This window comes from Pithys albifrons, chromosome 6, assembly GCF_047495875.1.
Source record: "Pithys albifrons albifrons isolate INPA30051 chromosome 6, PitAlb_v1, whole genome shotgun sequence".
NCBI classification, from domain to species: Eukaryota; Metazoa; Chordata; class Aves; order Passeriformes; family Thamnophilidae; genus Pithys; species Pithys albifrons.
Window position 1 is genome coordinate 48,484,603 of NC_092463.1, and position 18,222 is coordinate 48,502,824.

General features: G+C 41.3%; 1 protein-coding gene across 8 annotated transcripts in view; it reads left to right on the top strand.

Moving 5' to 3' along the window:
• Window positions 1–18,222, top strand: part of BRSK2 (BR serine/threonine kinase 2) — a 320,507-nt gene that overhangs the window by 150,663 nt on the left and 151,622 nt on the right. For all 8 annotated transcript variants that reach the window (XM_071558782.1, XM_071558784.1, XM_071558789.1 and 5 more), the window contains exon 2: window positions 7,124–7,218. In XM_071558782.1, the coding sequence (XP_071414883.1) occupies window positions 7,124–7,218 (95 nt within the window). The remainder of the gene's footprint in view (window positions 1–7,123; window positions 7,219–18,222) is intronic.

Below are 18,222 nucleotides of genomic sequence, written 5' to 3' on the forward strand. Positions count from 1 at the left end.
GTACGTATAACCTAGCTGAAACAATCTTGTTGATAGGAGGGTCAAAAGGTTGTGAGGATTTCCTGATGGAAGGTGGAAAGGTGTGGTGAAGAAGGGGAGATGTGAGAAATTAGCATGGAAAATGGGATTAACATCAGCTAAAAGTACATGTTAAGAGCAGTTTATCTGCTGTTTCCCCTCCTCCTTCCTCACCTTCTCTTTCTCTGGTGCTTGGTGTTCCCTCCTTATTTAGTGCATCAGTGCTTCTGAAAAGATGACTGGACCAAGGGGGGATGTTGTGGCTCCTTACCCAGATGTTACCTAATTGCAGCAATGTGTTTTCCAAAAGATATCATAGGCAGGATTAACAGACTTATTGGCTTTCTGCTATACCTGAAAATGGCTGTCTTTGGTCATCTCCTGGCAAAGGACTAATGAAATTTGAAGGGGAACATGGATCTCATCACTCCTCAAGAATTTTACAAGGAGATGTACAGCTCTTGGAAAGTGGATAAAAAGCTTCTGACTAGGAGAGTTGTGGGTGAAAGCAGAGTTTTCCCAATACCCATCCAGAGATGTAAAAAAGATTTTTTTTCCTGGTTCATCAATTGAAAGATCTGTTGTATTTTAATTTATATTTTTAATTTGAAAGCAATGAAACCACTCTTCTCTTTCCCTGTGTGCAGGGGGAGGCGGGAGGAGGAGGGGGGGGCAGCCCAAATGCTTTCAGGCATGCACATTGGAAACTGAAGGCTGTGCTTCTCCTGTGGCAGCAAAGCTTAGTGTCCCCGGTGTTTTTATATGGGAATGAAGACTTGATCGGAAATAGGAACTCAGCCCACTAGACATCACAAGCTATTTATAGATCCCAGAGGACTTCAAGAGTTTGACTGATGAAATAATGGTATTTTGCAAAAGCAGCATCCAGTGTGCCAGTCAAGGTTTGTGTCTTGGTTCCCTGAGGGGACTTCTTTAGATATGTGGGTGTGTCTGGTAAGATGGGAAAGTGCACGTCGAAAGGACTCAGCAGTCATGTTCTTTGCTATATTCAGGGGCCACAGAGGGTTTCTGAGAAGTATTGATTTATGAAATATTGTAAGAAAGAGCCAAAGATAGAAATCAATAGAGGTGGTGTTGGTTCTGTGTGTTTTGATCCTGCTGAGCTTGGAGGATGATCCTACCATAATGTCTGAGGCATACTGTGTAAAACCTGCTCCTGCTGAGCTGCTGTGTATATATATCTATACATGTTTGTGTCTCTTGTTCTCTAATATCAGGCATGTGGATCCAGTCACTTCTGAGCTGGTGCATTGTTCTCACCAATCTCTGAGCTTAGGGGTGTGTCCCTTTGGCTGGCAGAGCCAGCAAACATCTGACAGTGCTCGTAACTCGGGACAGTAAATCTGGGCTGTAGCAATTTAGTGTGCAGCTTCCCTGTGCTCTGAGCTGAGGCATGTGAATTTTGGCACTGATGGACCTCTCCTTCCATGTTCGTGCTGAGCATTTGAACTCTGGCTTTGGCGCTACTGTAATTACAGTTTAAGCAATTTAGAAAGAGTTAGTGCATGAGCCCTCCGAACTGCCCTGTAGCACTAGAATCTCCCTGTACAAGAGCCCATGGTCAAATTATTTCGTTACCAACTTGGGTAGCTCCATACTCATCCTTTTAGATTTGTAGATTTCTTCTATATCTCCTTTTCCCATATGCAATTATAAACTGATACCATGTAATTTGCCTGTCATGTGATATAAGTCTCTGTTTATTTTAAATACAATAATTAGAGATAACAATTGCTATGGAAAAGTAAACATCTGTTCAATTAGAAGACTGAGTAATTAAGGGCAATTATTAGTTTCCATAAGTAGGATGCTCGGTAACAAAGTTCTTTCCAGTGCTGCTGCTAAGAGGAGTATAAGATGTGTATCATAGGAGACCAGAACTCTATGCTCAAAAAAGAATTGGGAAATGAAATGAAGCTAATAATAAGAAATGATCTAAACCTTTCCTTCAAGATTGTATTTAAAATGCAGCTTTCCTGGTTGTAATATGCAAAACTTACATAGGGTTTTTATCCCTTTCCAATATTCTTTGTAAGGATTAATCAGTTAATCCTGCTACAACCCTTGCAAGGTAAGTACGTAAGCGTTATTATCCTTATTTTATGGCTATGGTAATCATGTTGCTGTGGGCCAAATTTTAATCCATTTTCCACTGTTGCAGATATAAAGCAACTTCACTGCAGTCAGCAGAGTTACAGACTGTAACTGAACTGATTTAACCCTATCTGAAATACAGTATTTGTGAAGATAACTGTTGAGAATAAAGAGGAGGAATATGACATTTTAGGTATTGTCCTATGCCCCACTTGAGATGTATTAATGCTTTTGTTTGCATCCTTGAAGTTTTGCAGGTCTTGCAAATGTTGGTGCATGTAGTTTTCAGGAATGAACATCTGTAAACTCTTTTAAGATTTATAATATCAACCTCCAATTTGTGGGGATAAATTAAATTACATTGTTTGTATATAAAGATTGTATCTACAAAGCTCATGTGCAGCAATAATGTACACGCATTAAGCTTCATAAAAGACGGTGCACTTGAGTTTATTCAGCCTAGGATTTTTGTTCCTCCTTTAACCCATATAGGTTGTTGCCAGTACTAGTCTGAGCCCTGAAGTAAACCACAAATGTTTGTGTCCTGATGTGCTACATTAGCATTTGCAGAGTATTCATTGACTTGGATTAAATGCCAATTAGCTAACTCAAGTTAAATGAGGAGTGATATTTCTCTCTAGACATTTCTTTAATTGCTCATCCAGCCAAAAAGACTGTACTGGCCAGACCAGGGCTTTCCACTTGGATTTTTTTAAGTTTTTCAATAATGTGCTGAAGTGAAATGAAGAGCAACCAACATGTATGTGCAGATGATCTTCTGAAATAAGTGGCTAGTTTCCCTACTACAGCCTTTTCTGAAGTCTGTGTCTGAAAAGTTGTGGAAGTCATTACCAGTTACAATACAGGGCACTTACTGTGATCATGGATTCACAGGGAATGTATTGTCTCTGCTGGAGGGAAACTTTTGTTTCTCCATCCCCACAGAACATTCTTCTTTGGTAAAAGAAAAATGTTCTCTCTGTACTGGTTCAGGATGGGCTGTCCACCTCTGCAGCTGATCTAAATCTCTCCCTTTCTCATCACATAAGCTCCTGTCCTTTTCATAAAAGATCTGTGTATCTCTAAGCATCCACAGAGTGGGAGTTTACCGGCAGCAAAATGCACAGGTGTAGTGACTAGCAGGTCACTGCAGCATTAGGCTGTGTAAGGCCTATATCCTTCCCTTTGCTCGTTTTCCTTCAGTGGAATTTTTACCTGGTGTCATCTGGGGTTTCTCATGCTTGTTTTTCAAATCAGTGATAGGCTGGTTCTGGTGCAGGTCAGTGGTAAAGTTCAAAAGCAGCCCAATGTTTCTAGCTCATAGTACGCAACAACCTATTTGAAAGCCACAGCATGTCAGTATCCATGAGGCCCCAGGAACGACCTATGGATGGAGATCTGAAGTGTGTCTGAAGGAGTGTGTGTAACAGCTGTGTGGGTGCTTGAGAGAAACTTCAAGTGGTTGATTCCCACAGCATCTTAGATTTTCTGTCCTGACAGAGCAGACTTAAGTTTAATAGTCATGAAGGTTGCTTGCCTGCACTTGAAGAGTTAATTATTCATGAAGCTGACAATTTCAAACTCAATTTGTTGCCTGGCAGACTTGCTTTAAGCCAAGTCAGTGCAAAATATCCTCATAGCACCAGCGACCTTGTTTGTTTTCGTTTGGGGAAGACACAGGTACACAGGTACATGTATTGGCCTGAATGTGTAGATAAGTACACAAGTTAAGTACCTAACTTATTGACACATTTGTATTGGAGAATTTATATAGTTTTAAGGTGCTCGTTTACAGCTACATATACAGGAGAGGAAAAAGTGGAAGATGCACAGCCTCTTCCACAACCCTGTAACCATACCTTGGACACTTGTTTCTCAGCAAGCAAATCTGCCGCTTCAGTTTTTTCAGTAATAGCTCAGCAGTTCATTCACATAGTTGCTTCTTATTCTCTCTAAGGTCTGTTATTATGTAGATAAATAATACATCCTAAATAGTTTATGTTCTCCATGTCAGTAAAAGGACTTCTTAAGAATAAGAAGCCCACAGGAAGTCAAATCTACATGTAAGTCATCTCTCAGTAGTTATACACTCGACTGAAGTTACAGGACAGAAACAGAAGTCCCGAGTACAAACTCTTCCTGCCCAAGCTCAATTAAGTTTTCATTGTAGTAGCAGGAGGGCATTATCCTACAGATGGACTTACTAAGAGGTTTTGGGTTTTTTTTGCTTAGTCTGGCATGTGAATGTTGAAAGGACGTGTCACGGGGAGGAGGGAGGAAGTAAGGCAGAGCAACATGTTTTATTTTCATCCTAAAATTACACTCAGTGAATTTAGTACAGTGAAAAGTGCTATCTTGGACTGTTCAGAGGGTTGTCTAAAAGTTCTGTTTCCATGAAACAGCAGTGACAGCACATTTTTTTTCTTGATTTTTAAAATGCAGATCAGGAGAAGAGGAATGATGCATTAAATCTCACATGTGTTTTCTCATTTTGTCCTTTGATACATGGTGTAAATCAAGAACAACTTCTTGAGGTTGATGAAATTAATTCAGTATAAAATCCATGTGATTCAGTTTCATTTTTGCAAAGTGTTTAGTGTCTCCTAACTGTTTACTTTCTATTGGAGTAATCAGAATGATTTAATCTTTATTTTTGATTTTTCTGTGGTTTGTTAGTAGCTAGAAGGACAGAGGATACTGTGAAGATAGCCTGTACAGCATGGAAGTGGCCCAGAAGTTCATGGTTAAACTCTCCCATGACTCAATGACAGGGTGCTTCAGGGACGACAAAAGAAAAATAGTTTACAAATCAGCCAGATTCAGTGGAACTGATGTCTTAATTTGGGAACAACAAGATCTGAAATCAAGCCCTGAAATGTGAGATACCAGAAATCTGGTAGATCACTGGTGAAGTACTAGTTACAGAGAACAAATGTTTCTCACCTTTATTGACCTCTGAAAATAATAAGTCTGCACCATATTACAATACAGCACTGTGCCACAGATCCTGGAAGTCTAGATATAAAAGACTGAGATACAAGTTCAGCTGAGATTTGAAAGTAACTCAGAGTAATATCAAAAGTGCTGTCATGCTGCAAGAGGGATGTAGAGCTGTGATTTGTGCTAGAAGCAGGAAGGAAACAACCAGCACAGATGGAAACGGTGCACACTCGACAAGGTGGTGCCAGGTAGCCGCTATCCAAACCCAGAACAAAGCCAAAAGGAAGAAGCATAAGGAAGGCTTCAGCTGCTCTAAACAGTGAACATAGGGCCAGTAGTGTTAAGGTTAATACTATAAAGTGAATAGGAAAAAAATCAGAAGAGTGTGTATGGCTGGACATTGCAGCATGTTTCCCCAGCTGTGCGTCTCATTTGCTTCAGGCTGGGGGCATGCTATTGCTATACACAGTTGCAAATAGACTTGTCAGTGCACTGCATTCTTAATTTTTGTGACTTGTTTACGTCGTGGCTGAAAGTGAGGATGTCAGCATTTAACAAGATGAGACTGAGAAATTATGTGACTAGAAATATGCAGAACACTTGGGCATGCTGTAAAAGAGATGTGACTGGAAACAAGTTGAGTCTTTATTTCTCCACATAATAGCCAGTGATTCATGGCTCAAAATTTATGATTAACTGTGTAGCAGAAGCATGGACAAGTACCCACAGGAGATTGCTGGAGTCCCTGATGAAGCTCTAGTTCTCTTCATTGGGGCCAGTTTGTCTGTGTATTTATCCTTCAGGAAGATACGTGAAGTCCTGTGTTCAGAGTTTCACTGGACTGGAAATCTCATGTTCAAATTCCGGATAAAGCAACGTGTTTGCCTTTGTGGATTGTACCAAGGGATGGGTTGGCTTCTTAACTGCAACCCAGTCTAGGAGCTGACAGCTAAGTTAGGCTTTTTCCTACTCTATGATGTCATGGCTCATAAATGCTCTGCAAAACACAGTAGGTCTCACTGACACCAGGGAGCTGCCATTACAACTGAATTAAACTAAATGACAATTTGGCATGTAATGTGTGGACTGGGATGGTATCCAGCCTATCAGGTGTTATGCTTCATGTGAATGTTTGACGAGTAAAAGCTGAAGCAAACAAGAACTCACTTGAATAACCTACAATTCTTCCAGCTACAAATTTTCAAAATGACAGTAGAGTTGAGAGCTCGGGGCACCATCTTAAACTTGCTTGCGGGAGTTATCTCAGTGTACTCTCATGCAAGTCAGCAGTTTTCAATGAAAATTTTGCAGAAGTTAATGCTTCATGGTGTTACTTACCTCTTTCTTTTTTTTTAAGTCTTGGGGGTTTGTTTCATATTTGTGGGGTAGTTCAGACATTCTGATCCTGTCAGGGATATCCATATCCTTTTGGCAATATAATCACTTAACATCACTCTGTATTATTTGAGGACAAGGATATAGTAAGTAATAACGAATAAGACAGCATATGCTAATTTTCGTCCATGCCACAATGGCATTCATCACAGTGCTAAGTTTATTTAGGAGGGTAAATTATAATAGTATATGAAACCATAATTAAGTATCTTTTTATTATGATCATGAGAACTTTGGAAGAAGCTGGAGTAAAGCAGAAGCCATGTCTACACTGCAAACATATGACCATCTAGTTTTGTTGATGTCAAATGTCAACAAAAGCCCTCAGTCCAGTGTGGTTCAGTTGACAGAACTTCTTACTGGTAGAATGGGCTTTGAGTGGTGAGAGCTGGCATACAGTGTTTCAAGAGAAATACAGTTTAGTGACAGAAACTGCAGGAGCATCAAGGGTGTTGGTCGCTTCATTGCCAAAATAGTCACAATGTGGGCTGCAGGGTCTTCCTTACTCACAAGACCTTGTTTAGCTGGAGAAGATACTGGTGGGAATTGGCTCACATATAAGCTAACTGCTGGATGGTGTTCTAATAGCAAAAACCTCAACAGAAACTGTTTCTAACCCATTCTTCCTTTCTATTTTGCTTTGTTTCTCCTGCAGGACTTGTGAAGTTGGGGGTTCACTGTGTTACATGTCAGAAGGTCGCGATAAAAATTGTCAACAGAGAGAAGCTCAGTGAGTCGGTGCTAATGAAGGTAATTTTCTAATGGGAGATTTTAAAAAAATTAAGGCCCTGACTCTGTCTTCTGTTCCATGCAAAATTAATATCTTTAATTATGTATAACAAACATGCCTGTCAGTACTAGGATTATACAGAGCATAATAACAATAATTTAGTTATGGGGGAGGCTAGGGCAGCTGAAATTAAGTGGGAGTATGCCTGTGCTTGTGAACAAAATAAATGGTCAGCTGCAGAGTTGTTGCTTCTGTGCTGGGGCAGGTGTGTGTCGTACATCTGACTTCCAGCACTGCAGTAGTGTAGTTGTGGTACATTAAAAACTGAGGTATACAAATGTCAGCATGAAGAGATTTAACAGAGGCTGGTGAATCTGTTACTTGAATACTCCTTCTGCTTGCTCTGATGCATGGGTTCTTTATGAGCTGATGTGCCAAGATCTGTGACTGTTTAAAGCTGTATTACAACAGCTTTACAATCCACAGAGCTGTGCCACTGGAAACCATCAAAATGTTTGTCCCAATAGTCCCAATGGCTGTTAGCGTTCAGAAGTGCTTAGTTTGTTTTTTACCTAGCCTTGTGATTCTCCTCACATGAATGTCATTGATTGATCTTGGAAACCTAAAAATAAAATAAATGTATGCATAACAGTTTATTCATGTGATTTGGTGACTAGAAAGGCTAAATTCAGCTTGATGGGAAGGAACACAACTGCAGTGCAATCAACAGAATTCCATCACACTGTCACCTGTAAATTACGCTACCAGGTTTCCATGCAGTGCAGAACACTTAATTGAGGTAACTTCCCTATATAAGCACACAGAGAATGTATCTTTACACTGCTGTTTCTTATATGGACTTCTGTGTCAGCTGTTTCCAAGCACAAGTATAGCAACCTTACTTAGAGCAGAAAGAAAATTGATTTTAAGCTAATATACAGTCAGTGAATGTTACACAAAAAATAAATGTTTATTTTTTTCAGAGAAGGATTCTGAAAGTTTGTATTCAGTTGTAACAAGTGCAGACTTCACCATTCTGAAATTTCAGTGATGTACTCCCTCTCCTACAGTACTGTGGATTCAAACAGACTTCTAATATAGATCAAAAGTTAGAAAGTGAAATGGGTAAGAAAACTGTGTAAATGGTAAAATCTGAATGAGACATTAAGCACTGAATATTTTCCAGAGTAAAATAATAGAAATATTTTTAAAAAGCATGAGCATTTTGTTGGCTGAGAGACGCTTTCTGGTGTTTGTATGAAATATTTTATTTACCTCATTGATTTTCAGAGTCGGAGGCAAATCATTTAGCATAGCAAAGCAATCTCTCTGCTTTAGTTGTGTTGCATTACCTTGCTTGTAGTATGAAATCTGAGTAATGAAATGGTCTGTTAGACCCTTGTTTACACAGTCATATGCTGGAGTGTGCCATGTTTTCTGTAGGATTGTACAGCATCTTTCTCAGGAGGAAGTTGCATGTTGTATTGTGGTTCTCATTTTCAGACCCTTCTTAGTGAGAGTTTCTCTTTCAAGGATTCTGTTCTCTGTGCTCAGGAGGTTGGAACAATAGATGGGATTGAAGTGATTTGCCCAGTTCTTGCATAAATTCGGTAACCAGATGTCTTTTCGGGAATGCCTCCTGTCTGATGGTCACAGACAAGGTCTGAGACTTCTAAGTGAATTTAGAATTGCCTGTACTGTTAGCCAGCTTAATCCAGTCTGGCTGGAGGGGGAAAATTCAGCTTTTGGCAATCCCAGTGTGACCATTGTGAAGCATCCAGCTGACAGCTTGCTGTGTAGAGTCAGCAGCCATGGGGAAATAGCCAACAGTGAAGCCAAGTCACAGTTGTGTGGTGGCATTCCTACTTTGCAAATCTTTCCACTAGCTTATCGGTTCTAGTGATTTTCTTTGCCAGTGGGCTGTGCAGAACAGCCCCTGGAGCCATATTATTCCGGACCACAGCTACTCTCCCAAGCCAGGCCTAGAGTGATGGATTTTGCTTTAATCCATCCTTGAACAGAAAAACTGGATCTGACAAACATGTACACCTGCTGCATGAAGCTGTAACAGTGCAGTGCTGTGGCCATTTATCCTGGAGCATAAGGAAGAAGTCTGCTCATGGTCCTTTCAACATCTGAAGTGACAGGCACAAGCATATACAGCAGGCTGCTTTCCTTGTCATCATTACTCTATTTTGACTTGCTTCTTGTAGCCTTCATTTCTCCAGTGTTTTTGCAGTGTTTTATTCTGTACATTCTGGGAACTGTCCCTTCTCTCTGCAGCTGTTCTTCATCTGAGCTGTGCAGAATTGAGAGGCATTTGGTAAAGTGCTTTCTAATCATAATGCTGTAGTATCGATATTTCTGGAGAGAAGAATTTGGAATTGAAGCAGCTGGTCTCAATTAGCAGAACTGCTGCTATGGAGATGATACACAGGCAGGCACGATGCAGCACAAGCTGCAGTAAATGTATCATCCAAGCGCTCACTGCCCTGTCAGAGGAGAGGGCTGCTCAGTGTACATGTGAGCCTTTTCCTTTGTCATGTCCTTACTCGCTAAGCACAGGCTGGGGAGCAGTGTTCCTTCCCCAGCTCCAGCCTGGGCCTGTTTGGGAGCCTGGCTTTGGGGCAAAGCTACAAATGTAATTTCACAGTTGAGAACAAAGAGTTGGTTCTCTTCCTACTGCTGCTCCCATACAACTGGTAAAGGCTTCAGCTGGGTTTCTTCAGCTGCATGCACTGTGGTAACCCTCACAGATATGGAGACCTGCCTCCCATCGTCCCTCTACCTTGCTCTAGCACAAATTGGCAGAAAAATTTCAGAAAGGAGTGTGTTACAGTGAGCGTCTTGAAATTGAAATACGGTTCATTGATCTCCCTAAATTACTTCTGGATCGCTGACAGGAAAATTAGGCCCAGAATACAAGAGTTAAATGTGTTCTTAAAGCAGTAAGCTTTCCAGAGCAGGCAGGTTCACTACTGATGGTTGGATTTTCAGTACCAGTACAAGTGTTTGGAGTTTATAGCTTCAGAATATAAATCTTTCCTCTGATGTTTTACAAGCTTGTTGGAAACATTAAGCCACCTCATGAAACATAGTCAGAAGAGTCCTCTGTCCTCTTTGCTGCTGTACCAGTTTTCTTGCAGTCCCTCGTTTCAAAGAATAAACAACAACAAAAACCAACTCCTTTGGTGATCCATCTGACAAAATACACTTTGGACAGACAGAGGTAGTAGAAGCAATGGGAGCATAAAGGGTGAAGAGCGAGAAGGGGACAGCTGGCCTTGGTCTAATTGCTTGAACACACAGGCATTCTGAGAAAGCCACAGATGTCCCAGGCTTGATGATTGGAGCCCAGAGCTCCATATGTGTACTTTGTGTCCATGTGCCTTTTGTTTCTTCTGAGTCCTCCAGTGCTGGCCTTGAAGCATGGCAGATATTTCCAGGGTGGGGGATGGGAAGGAACACACAGCCCCACTTTGGTGGAGCTCAATTGTGACAAAGGTAGTGGGTTTTGGGGAGGCTGTCAGTTGGTTTAGTGCCTTGTGGTGCTAATGAGCTCTGCTTCCAAAAGTTCTGCAAAGACATAGTGTGTGTTCTTAAGCAAGCAAAGTCTTGCAATAATCACTTATGGAAATCTCTAATTACCTGAAATAATTTAGTGGAAGGTTAGGTAGGAGAATTGAGTGCCAGCCCCTTGGAACTGATGGGATAATTTAGGGAAGCATTCTTCTGAGTAGGCATTGCTTTGCATGGTCTTTACATCAGCTTGCTTCTTCGTGAGCTTCTATTTCAGTAGGTGTTTATTTCTCTGCTACCTTATTCTACTTTTGAATCTTTGCTTTCCTTCTTCATTTTCTTTCTGTTGTTCTTTTGTTTCTTTTTAACCCTTTCATTTTTCATTTCTCCCCCATTCTGTGATTTCTTCCTTTTTTCTGTTTTTTCCCCCTTTTGCTACAAAAAGTCATGTGACAGCTGTCATTGTTTTGTTACAAAACTGCTGAAATGCAGCGTGTCTGGTTAAGATGCCCATTCTTGAAGGAAAAAAAGCTTCGAAATCAGGCACAATATAGCAAGTATCTAAGAGAGTAAGTAAACAGAGTTCTTGTATTATGAGACTCAAGGGATTCAATTCACCTAGTTTATTAAAGAGAAGGCTAAGACATAACTTAATCATGGTCTGTAAATAGAGATGAGGAGGATAAGCATGTGATAACAGAGGATATTACAGTCTTAGGTACAAAAGCTTATTGGAAACTAATAGTTGTAAGCTGTAGGTACATTAAATGTAGAAATACTTGGCTGGTTTGATCACTGGATGAAGTTACTAATTGGAGCTATCCACCCAAAGCTCTAGTGAGGTTTTTTCCCTGAAAGGCTATTAAACTTCTTCTTAAACTGCAGTAGGTTTTTCTAAAACTGAGATCCTAGTTCAACTTCAGCTTCTGGACTTCAAGCAGGAAGTAGCTGAAGATGGTTTCCTGATCCATGCTCTGCATGAGCTCTGATTAGATGAATGCAGCAGCCCTAAAATCCTTGGAGCTGTGAATTTCAATCACACACTTGAAATCTATAAAAAGTCACATGTCTCTGTCTGGAGCATAAAGAGAGACATTTGTGCAAGTTATCTACAGAAGCAGAAATTTAGACTAGCCCAAGAGAAGTTAAAGAATGTAATACTTGAGAGCAGCAACTTCTCTTTGGAAATTGTTTTTGGATTTTTCAAAGAACAGACTGTGATGTTGGCTGACCTAGCTGTCCTCAGCTGCTGACTGCAGGCTGATCTACAGAAGAAATCATTACTAAAATATCAGAACAGTATCAGGGAGAAGCTCAATCTGAGGCAGAGACAATATTGGACTGAGTACTGTAATTTGTTTCAAGTTCAGCTTTGATCAAAACAAGGGCAGTTTCCCTGATATTAACAAAGCCAAACTCACCAACACCAAACCTCAATTTCACCAAATCAATATTTTTTCTAATGTTTTCAGTAGTGGCATAATTGTTTCCCAACTGCATTATTTAGGAGTTTCGCTATTGATTGCAGTGAAAATGACGTTAAGCTGCTGCTGAATCCCACCAAGTACCTCTACCATTTGGCGCCAATGAACAAAGAAACAAGACCATGGGATATAACCAGTGAACTGTGTTTAGATTAATCTAGGGTACTGGCAGACAAGATTTTGGAGATGGCTATATTAAAAATAGCAAATGGGAGGGAAATTATTTTCATTTATTAAACAGAAGTCCCAAAGAAAAGGTTTTAATGCATTCATCAAACTTTCCAGGACTCCCTGATTAAAAAACACTGTGCTAACTTGCTGGCACTCATTTATTATTCTTCTGATTGATTGGCATATTGCTGTGAGAAGAGAATAACCCGGAGGACCTTGTAGTTGTGGCAAGGAAAAGGATGAAAGAATAAAGGAAATTAAGTCACCCCAAAACATGTACATACTCATATTTTTACTCACTGTTGAAGCTGCAGGGTTCAATGTATAAATGAATATATTCACACTTACGTGGATTGCCCCTTGCACATTCACTGCATATGCTTGTTAAAAACACACTCCCATCCTCATTGTGGTTTATCTTTAACCTGGAGCATTACCACATGTTTGTTGGCTTTAGCACTGGAAGAGAGCAGATGAGAAGTGTGTGTATGTGTGTTTGGCAGTGTGTAGGTGGTGAACAAACTGCAGGAATGATTGACACCCATCACAGATGATGAGTGCACAGACATGTGCTTATCCCCTGCCCCTGTGACCCTTCTTCGTATTCCAGTAGCAACCCAGTTAGCACAGCCTGGCTTCATGTGTGCAAGTCTCTCTTCTGAGTTCAATGAGATAAAAAAGCACTTTGCAATATGAAAAACACAGGCAAAATAAAAGGGGCTTTTTTTTCCCCCTGGTTCCCTTCTGCTATAGGGGGTCTGGGATTAGGGATCTGTTACTGAATGTATAATGCAGAGTGTTTTGTTTTAAACTGGAACTGGTGGGGAACATTGAATGCCTGTTCACTTGTCATCTCTTTGAGCAGTTAAAGAAGTTGGGTAATTGTATTTTCCTTCAGAGAAGAATAACTTTCTGCCTCCACTTTCCACCACACCCACAAGGAAGACAGTTGGAGGTATTCTTCAAGAAGGAAATTAAACAGGAATCATGAGCACATGATGTACCTGTCAGAGGAACAAACCTGTCAAGCATGCATAGTGCCTTTTGCTTTCTAAAGTTAGTATGATCAATTTAGGCATTTGGGCAAGTTATAAAAATAATTGGCCCTATTTTTCCCACCCTACTTTTTATTTGTATTATAGCAGTCTGGCTGAAACCTCTTTTGTACCCAACATGCTCTACCCACAGCCTTGTGTGTGCAAACACATAGACATAGACAGTCTCCCCATCCTTGTATGCTGCCTTGGTCACACAGCAATAAATGTCCCTCATGAGCCCAGACTAGAGCTTGATGAAGTCAAGGAGTGCTTTTTCTATGCATATCACTTGATCACAACCATAATGTTTAGATGGGAAGTAACTGCTCCCAGAGATGAGATGTCTAATGTGCCAGCAGTCCAGCACTCATCTGCCTGTGAAGCTACTGTCTATAATTAGCCCATAAAAATCCTTTCTGTTTATTTTTGTCTTTATGTGTTTCCTCTCTAATTGGCCGGTCCTTGCTTTTGGGATGACCATCAAGCTTCAGGTAGCTTTCTCTACCGAAGCTTCTGGGAATTCTCCTCTTACATTGCCAAAGCTTAGTTTTATCAAAAGACGCTGATTCACTAAAATGTTTTCTCTGAAGTAACTTTGGCTCAGGGAACTCCCAATATATTAAAGGCTAGGCTTCTTTTGACCTCTCCCTGCATTTGTAGCAGGCTGCTAGGGAGTCCCTCTTGCCTGTTATGGAGCAGCGACCCTGAAAGTCCTGCCTCTGCAGCGACTTTCACCACTTCTGATCCATAGGTTATCAAGCCAAGATGTAGTAAGTCTTGAGAAAGGCTCCAAGAGTCCACAGCTGTGGGGGAGACCCAGCATCCCCAGCTAGATGGATGTGTCCCTGCATTACATGGAGGAGTGGTAGAAAGTACCAGGATCCTCAACAGTTGTCAGGCTTGATGCTCAATTCTTTGGGAAGGAAAACCAGTAGGCATTACCCTGAAAGGCAAGGGGAGCCCCAAGGGAAGGTTAGCTTCCAGGCTCAGTCTTGAAGAGATGGGGTGTGGAGTTTGAAGATCTAGAGTCACATCCAGAGCTTGTAAACCCTGGTCAGATCCTATAGTATTTCCAAAATTTCTGACTGGCTGGAGACCCAATTGGTCTGGGAATCTGAAGCATCAGATTCACCCAGCCTGGGTGCTGTCTATAGCAGAGCCACCTGCATCTGTGGTCTCTGTTAACTCCAGATGTGAACCATGAGGCTGGTGAAGATTACAGTTTTTCCATCTGGAGCTGCAGGTTCTTTGGTGCATTCAAATCTTTACTACTGAGGTTTTTTTCCCTGACTTACTGAAAGTTAAATTCTAAAAAACTTTGGATTTTGATCTCTCATGAGATTTCTGCCAAAATCAACCAGCTCTATTCTGTGGTTAATTAATCGGTCTGAAGAGGTACAGAACGAAACTTATCCCTGTCTGCAGAGAGTAGAGGATGCCGCAGTAGAGTGGGTCCTTATTGAGCTATAGGTAGAATTGGCCACGTTTACAGGTAGAAATTTTATTTTAGATTTTGGACAAAATGACTTCCCAAATCTTTTAAGCAAAAAAAGTCGTTAGGGAGGCATGTTTTTTGACCTGAACTACAGAAAGAATTTTAAGTTATACAAACACTTATAAAAAGTAGTTTCCTTTCCTCACACCATTTCTTCCTTGACTGAGAGCAAAACTCAGATGCAGTCAGCAGTGTGAATGCAATATTGACTGAACCATTTGAAATGCATATCTATAAGCAGCAGAGCAACAGCACAGAATTTTTATAGTCCTTCCTCACCCCACCACGTGCTGGAATTGAATGAGCGTGCATTGTGCCAGGATGTACTCTGTGGTTTTTTAGAGACTATTATATCCTGTTTTCATGGTTCTGCCATGCTGGTGTTTGCTTAGTGTCGTTGCAAAAGCTGGTAAACCGTTTAGGAGGAGAAAGATTCTGGGATCTCGGCACGATGACACGGCATGTGCTTTTCAGGGTGATTTCATTAGAACCGAGGGTAAGTTGTCAGGTGTGGTTAGGTTGTTGCACGTTTTCTTTTCTGTCTTAAAGTCTTTTTTCTGGGTTGCAGATGAAAAGGTTCCTGGTGCCATTTTTCATTGGCTTGTATTTCATATTTCAGAATCATGCCTGGAAACATTTTATTATTTTTTTCTTTCCTCTTGGAAAGACAACCAGCATTACATCAAAAGAGTTTAGCAGTAATGGGACATCAATGCTTGAGTAGATTAACTGAGACCACATCGGTTCAAGTATTTGACCCTGTATCTATCATGTAGAATAAACACCATAAATATCAATATACTGATCCATCCCAGTTAAGGAGATACAGATATATACATACATATACAGTCCATCCTTCTATACAGCAGGCAAGCCATTTAAGCAAAGACTTTGTTCAAAGATTATCTTAAATTTTTCCTGGAACAACTGGGTGGTACCTTGTACACCAGCAATACCTTTCTGTCAGAAGCATTTCTTAGCACTGCTTAGTTTATGAGCTTCCCAGCTCAGACAAAATATGACATTTAATGGATATTTAACTGGTACAACAGAGTTAAGGACTCGCATTGCAGTGTCAGTTAGGGGGATAGAGACTCTTTCTCTTTGTTTTGCATGCTTCTATCCAGCATGAACATTTTGCTGATCATTTGTTACGTATAAACCAGGCCTTACTCAGTCTATTCCCTTCAGTTTGTGCTATAAAGTAGTTGGCACAAATTTAGGAAAAATCTGGGAAGGCTCAATCCCAGTGCAATTAACTGTTAGTTCCAGAGCTGTCAGATGGAGCTCAGTGGTCTGCCATGGGTTTGCTTTGCTGCTGTCAGAGCATGTCTATCTCTCTAATGCTAAGTTTTTAGGTAGTTGGGCATTTCCTCTTTTACCAGGTGCAACCTTTGAACTTCCTACCTTGCCTTCTGGCATCCTGAAATGCTGTATCCTCAGCATGTATTTAATACACTGGTCTGCTCTTGAAGAGCACTCGTCTAGCAATAAGCCATTGTTTGCCTTCCCCCGCTGTCCTGCTGTGAAGGCACACACCACATATAGAGGAGACTCTGGAGTTTTAGTTCAAAATGGTGTTTCATGTCCAGCTCCAAGAGAATCTTCCAGGTGTGCCAATACTGAGAGCTCAAGCCTATGCTCCAGTGGTCCAGCTACCATGAAGTGACAAAATTGCAGTCATACTATTGTTGATTTTTCAGCAATGTGGGAGCAGCAATCACTACTTTGTCAGAACACCTGGTATTCTTGAACCTTGTGGTGTAATGAAATAGTGTGCTCCACAGCTGCATGGGGAGGCACCAGCAAAGGCTCTGTGTTGTGAGGGATAATGGAGATGTTACCATAATTCTCTTCAAATCATAGAGAAGATGAAATTGAGTTTAATCTTGAACTTCTGCATCTGCTGCAGTCTCTCAGCATGTAGCAATTGTGTCATGCATTGTACCCGGTGGAAACAGAGACTTCTGAAAGTGGCAAGAAATTCTGGGGTGCAGGATGGCTTTTTCAAGAGTGCTTCGTGAGCGCTCAATCAAGCACCCAAAATCATTGTCCTTTCTGGAAATTTGGGAGTGATGCTCCAGATTATTCTAAAACTAACATTCAAAGTCTGGTTTTAGAACATTTTGGTAAGGGAGGGGTGAATAGCTGTCAACACTCAAGAAGGAGGATCTGGCCTAAAAAAACAGGATCACTTGTTTCTGTTCCTGGCATATATACCACAGGCGGTAACATTCTTATATTGCTTGGAGCTGTCCCAAGTACCTCTTCTTCTGTACGTTCTGTAGGAAAGTGGTGAGAAAATGTCACTGGTGCAAGATGTAACAAAACGCAGTGCAACTCTCTAGTTTTTTCTACTTTTAGGTTTCCTGCTGGTCCAGGACACAAATATTCTTTATCATCTGTTTGCTTCAGATTCAGGCATAACTACAGGAAATAAATAATAGCAGTATGTATAAACCTTGTTGAATCTCAGGTCCGCTCCTAAGGAATCCTCTAGGCTTTTCACAGAATTACAGAATATGCTAAGTTGGAAGGAACCCACAAGGATCCTCGAGTCCAACCCTTAGCCCTGCACAGGACCATCCCCAGGAATCACATCATGTGCCTGAGAGTATCATCCAAATACTTCTTGAACTCTCTCAGGCTTGGTGCTGTGACCACTTCCCTGGGGAGCCTGTTCCAGTGCCCAACCACCCTCTGGGTGAAGACTCTTTCTAATATCCAACCTAAATCTCCCCTGACACAACTTCAGGCTATTCCCTTGGGTCCTGTCACTGGTCACTACAGAGAAGAGATCAGTGCCTGCCCCTCCTCTTCCCCTCATGAGGAAGTTGTAACTGCAGTGAGATCTCCCCTCAGTCCCCTCTTCTCCAAACTGAACAGACCAAGTGACCTTATCCACTCCTCACACATCTTCCTCTCAATGCCCTTCACCATCTCTTAGACCTCCTTTGGATGCTCTCTAACAGCTTAATGTGTTTCTTATATTGTGGTACCCAGAACTGCACACAATATTCAAGGTGAGGCCACCCAAGTGCAGAGCAGAACGGGACAGTCCCCTCCCTCGACTGGCTGGGGATGATTTGCCTCATGCCCCCCAGGACACAGTGGTCCCTCCTGGCTGCCAGGGCACTGCTGACTCAGATTCAACTTGCCATCAACCAGGATGCCTAGGTCCCTTTCCACGGCACTGCTTTACAGCACCTCATTCCCCAGTCTGTATGAACAGCCACAGTTGTCCCAATCCAGGTACAGAATCTGGCACTTTCCCTTGTTCAACTTCATATGGTTGGTGATTACCGAGTTCTCTAATTT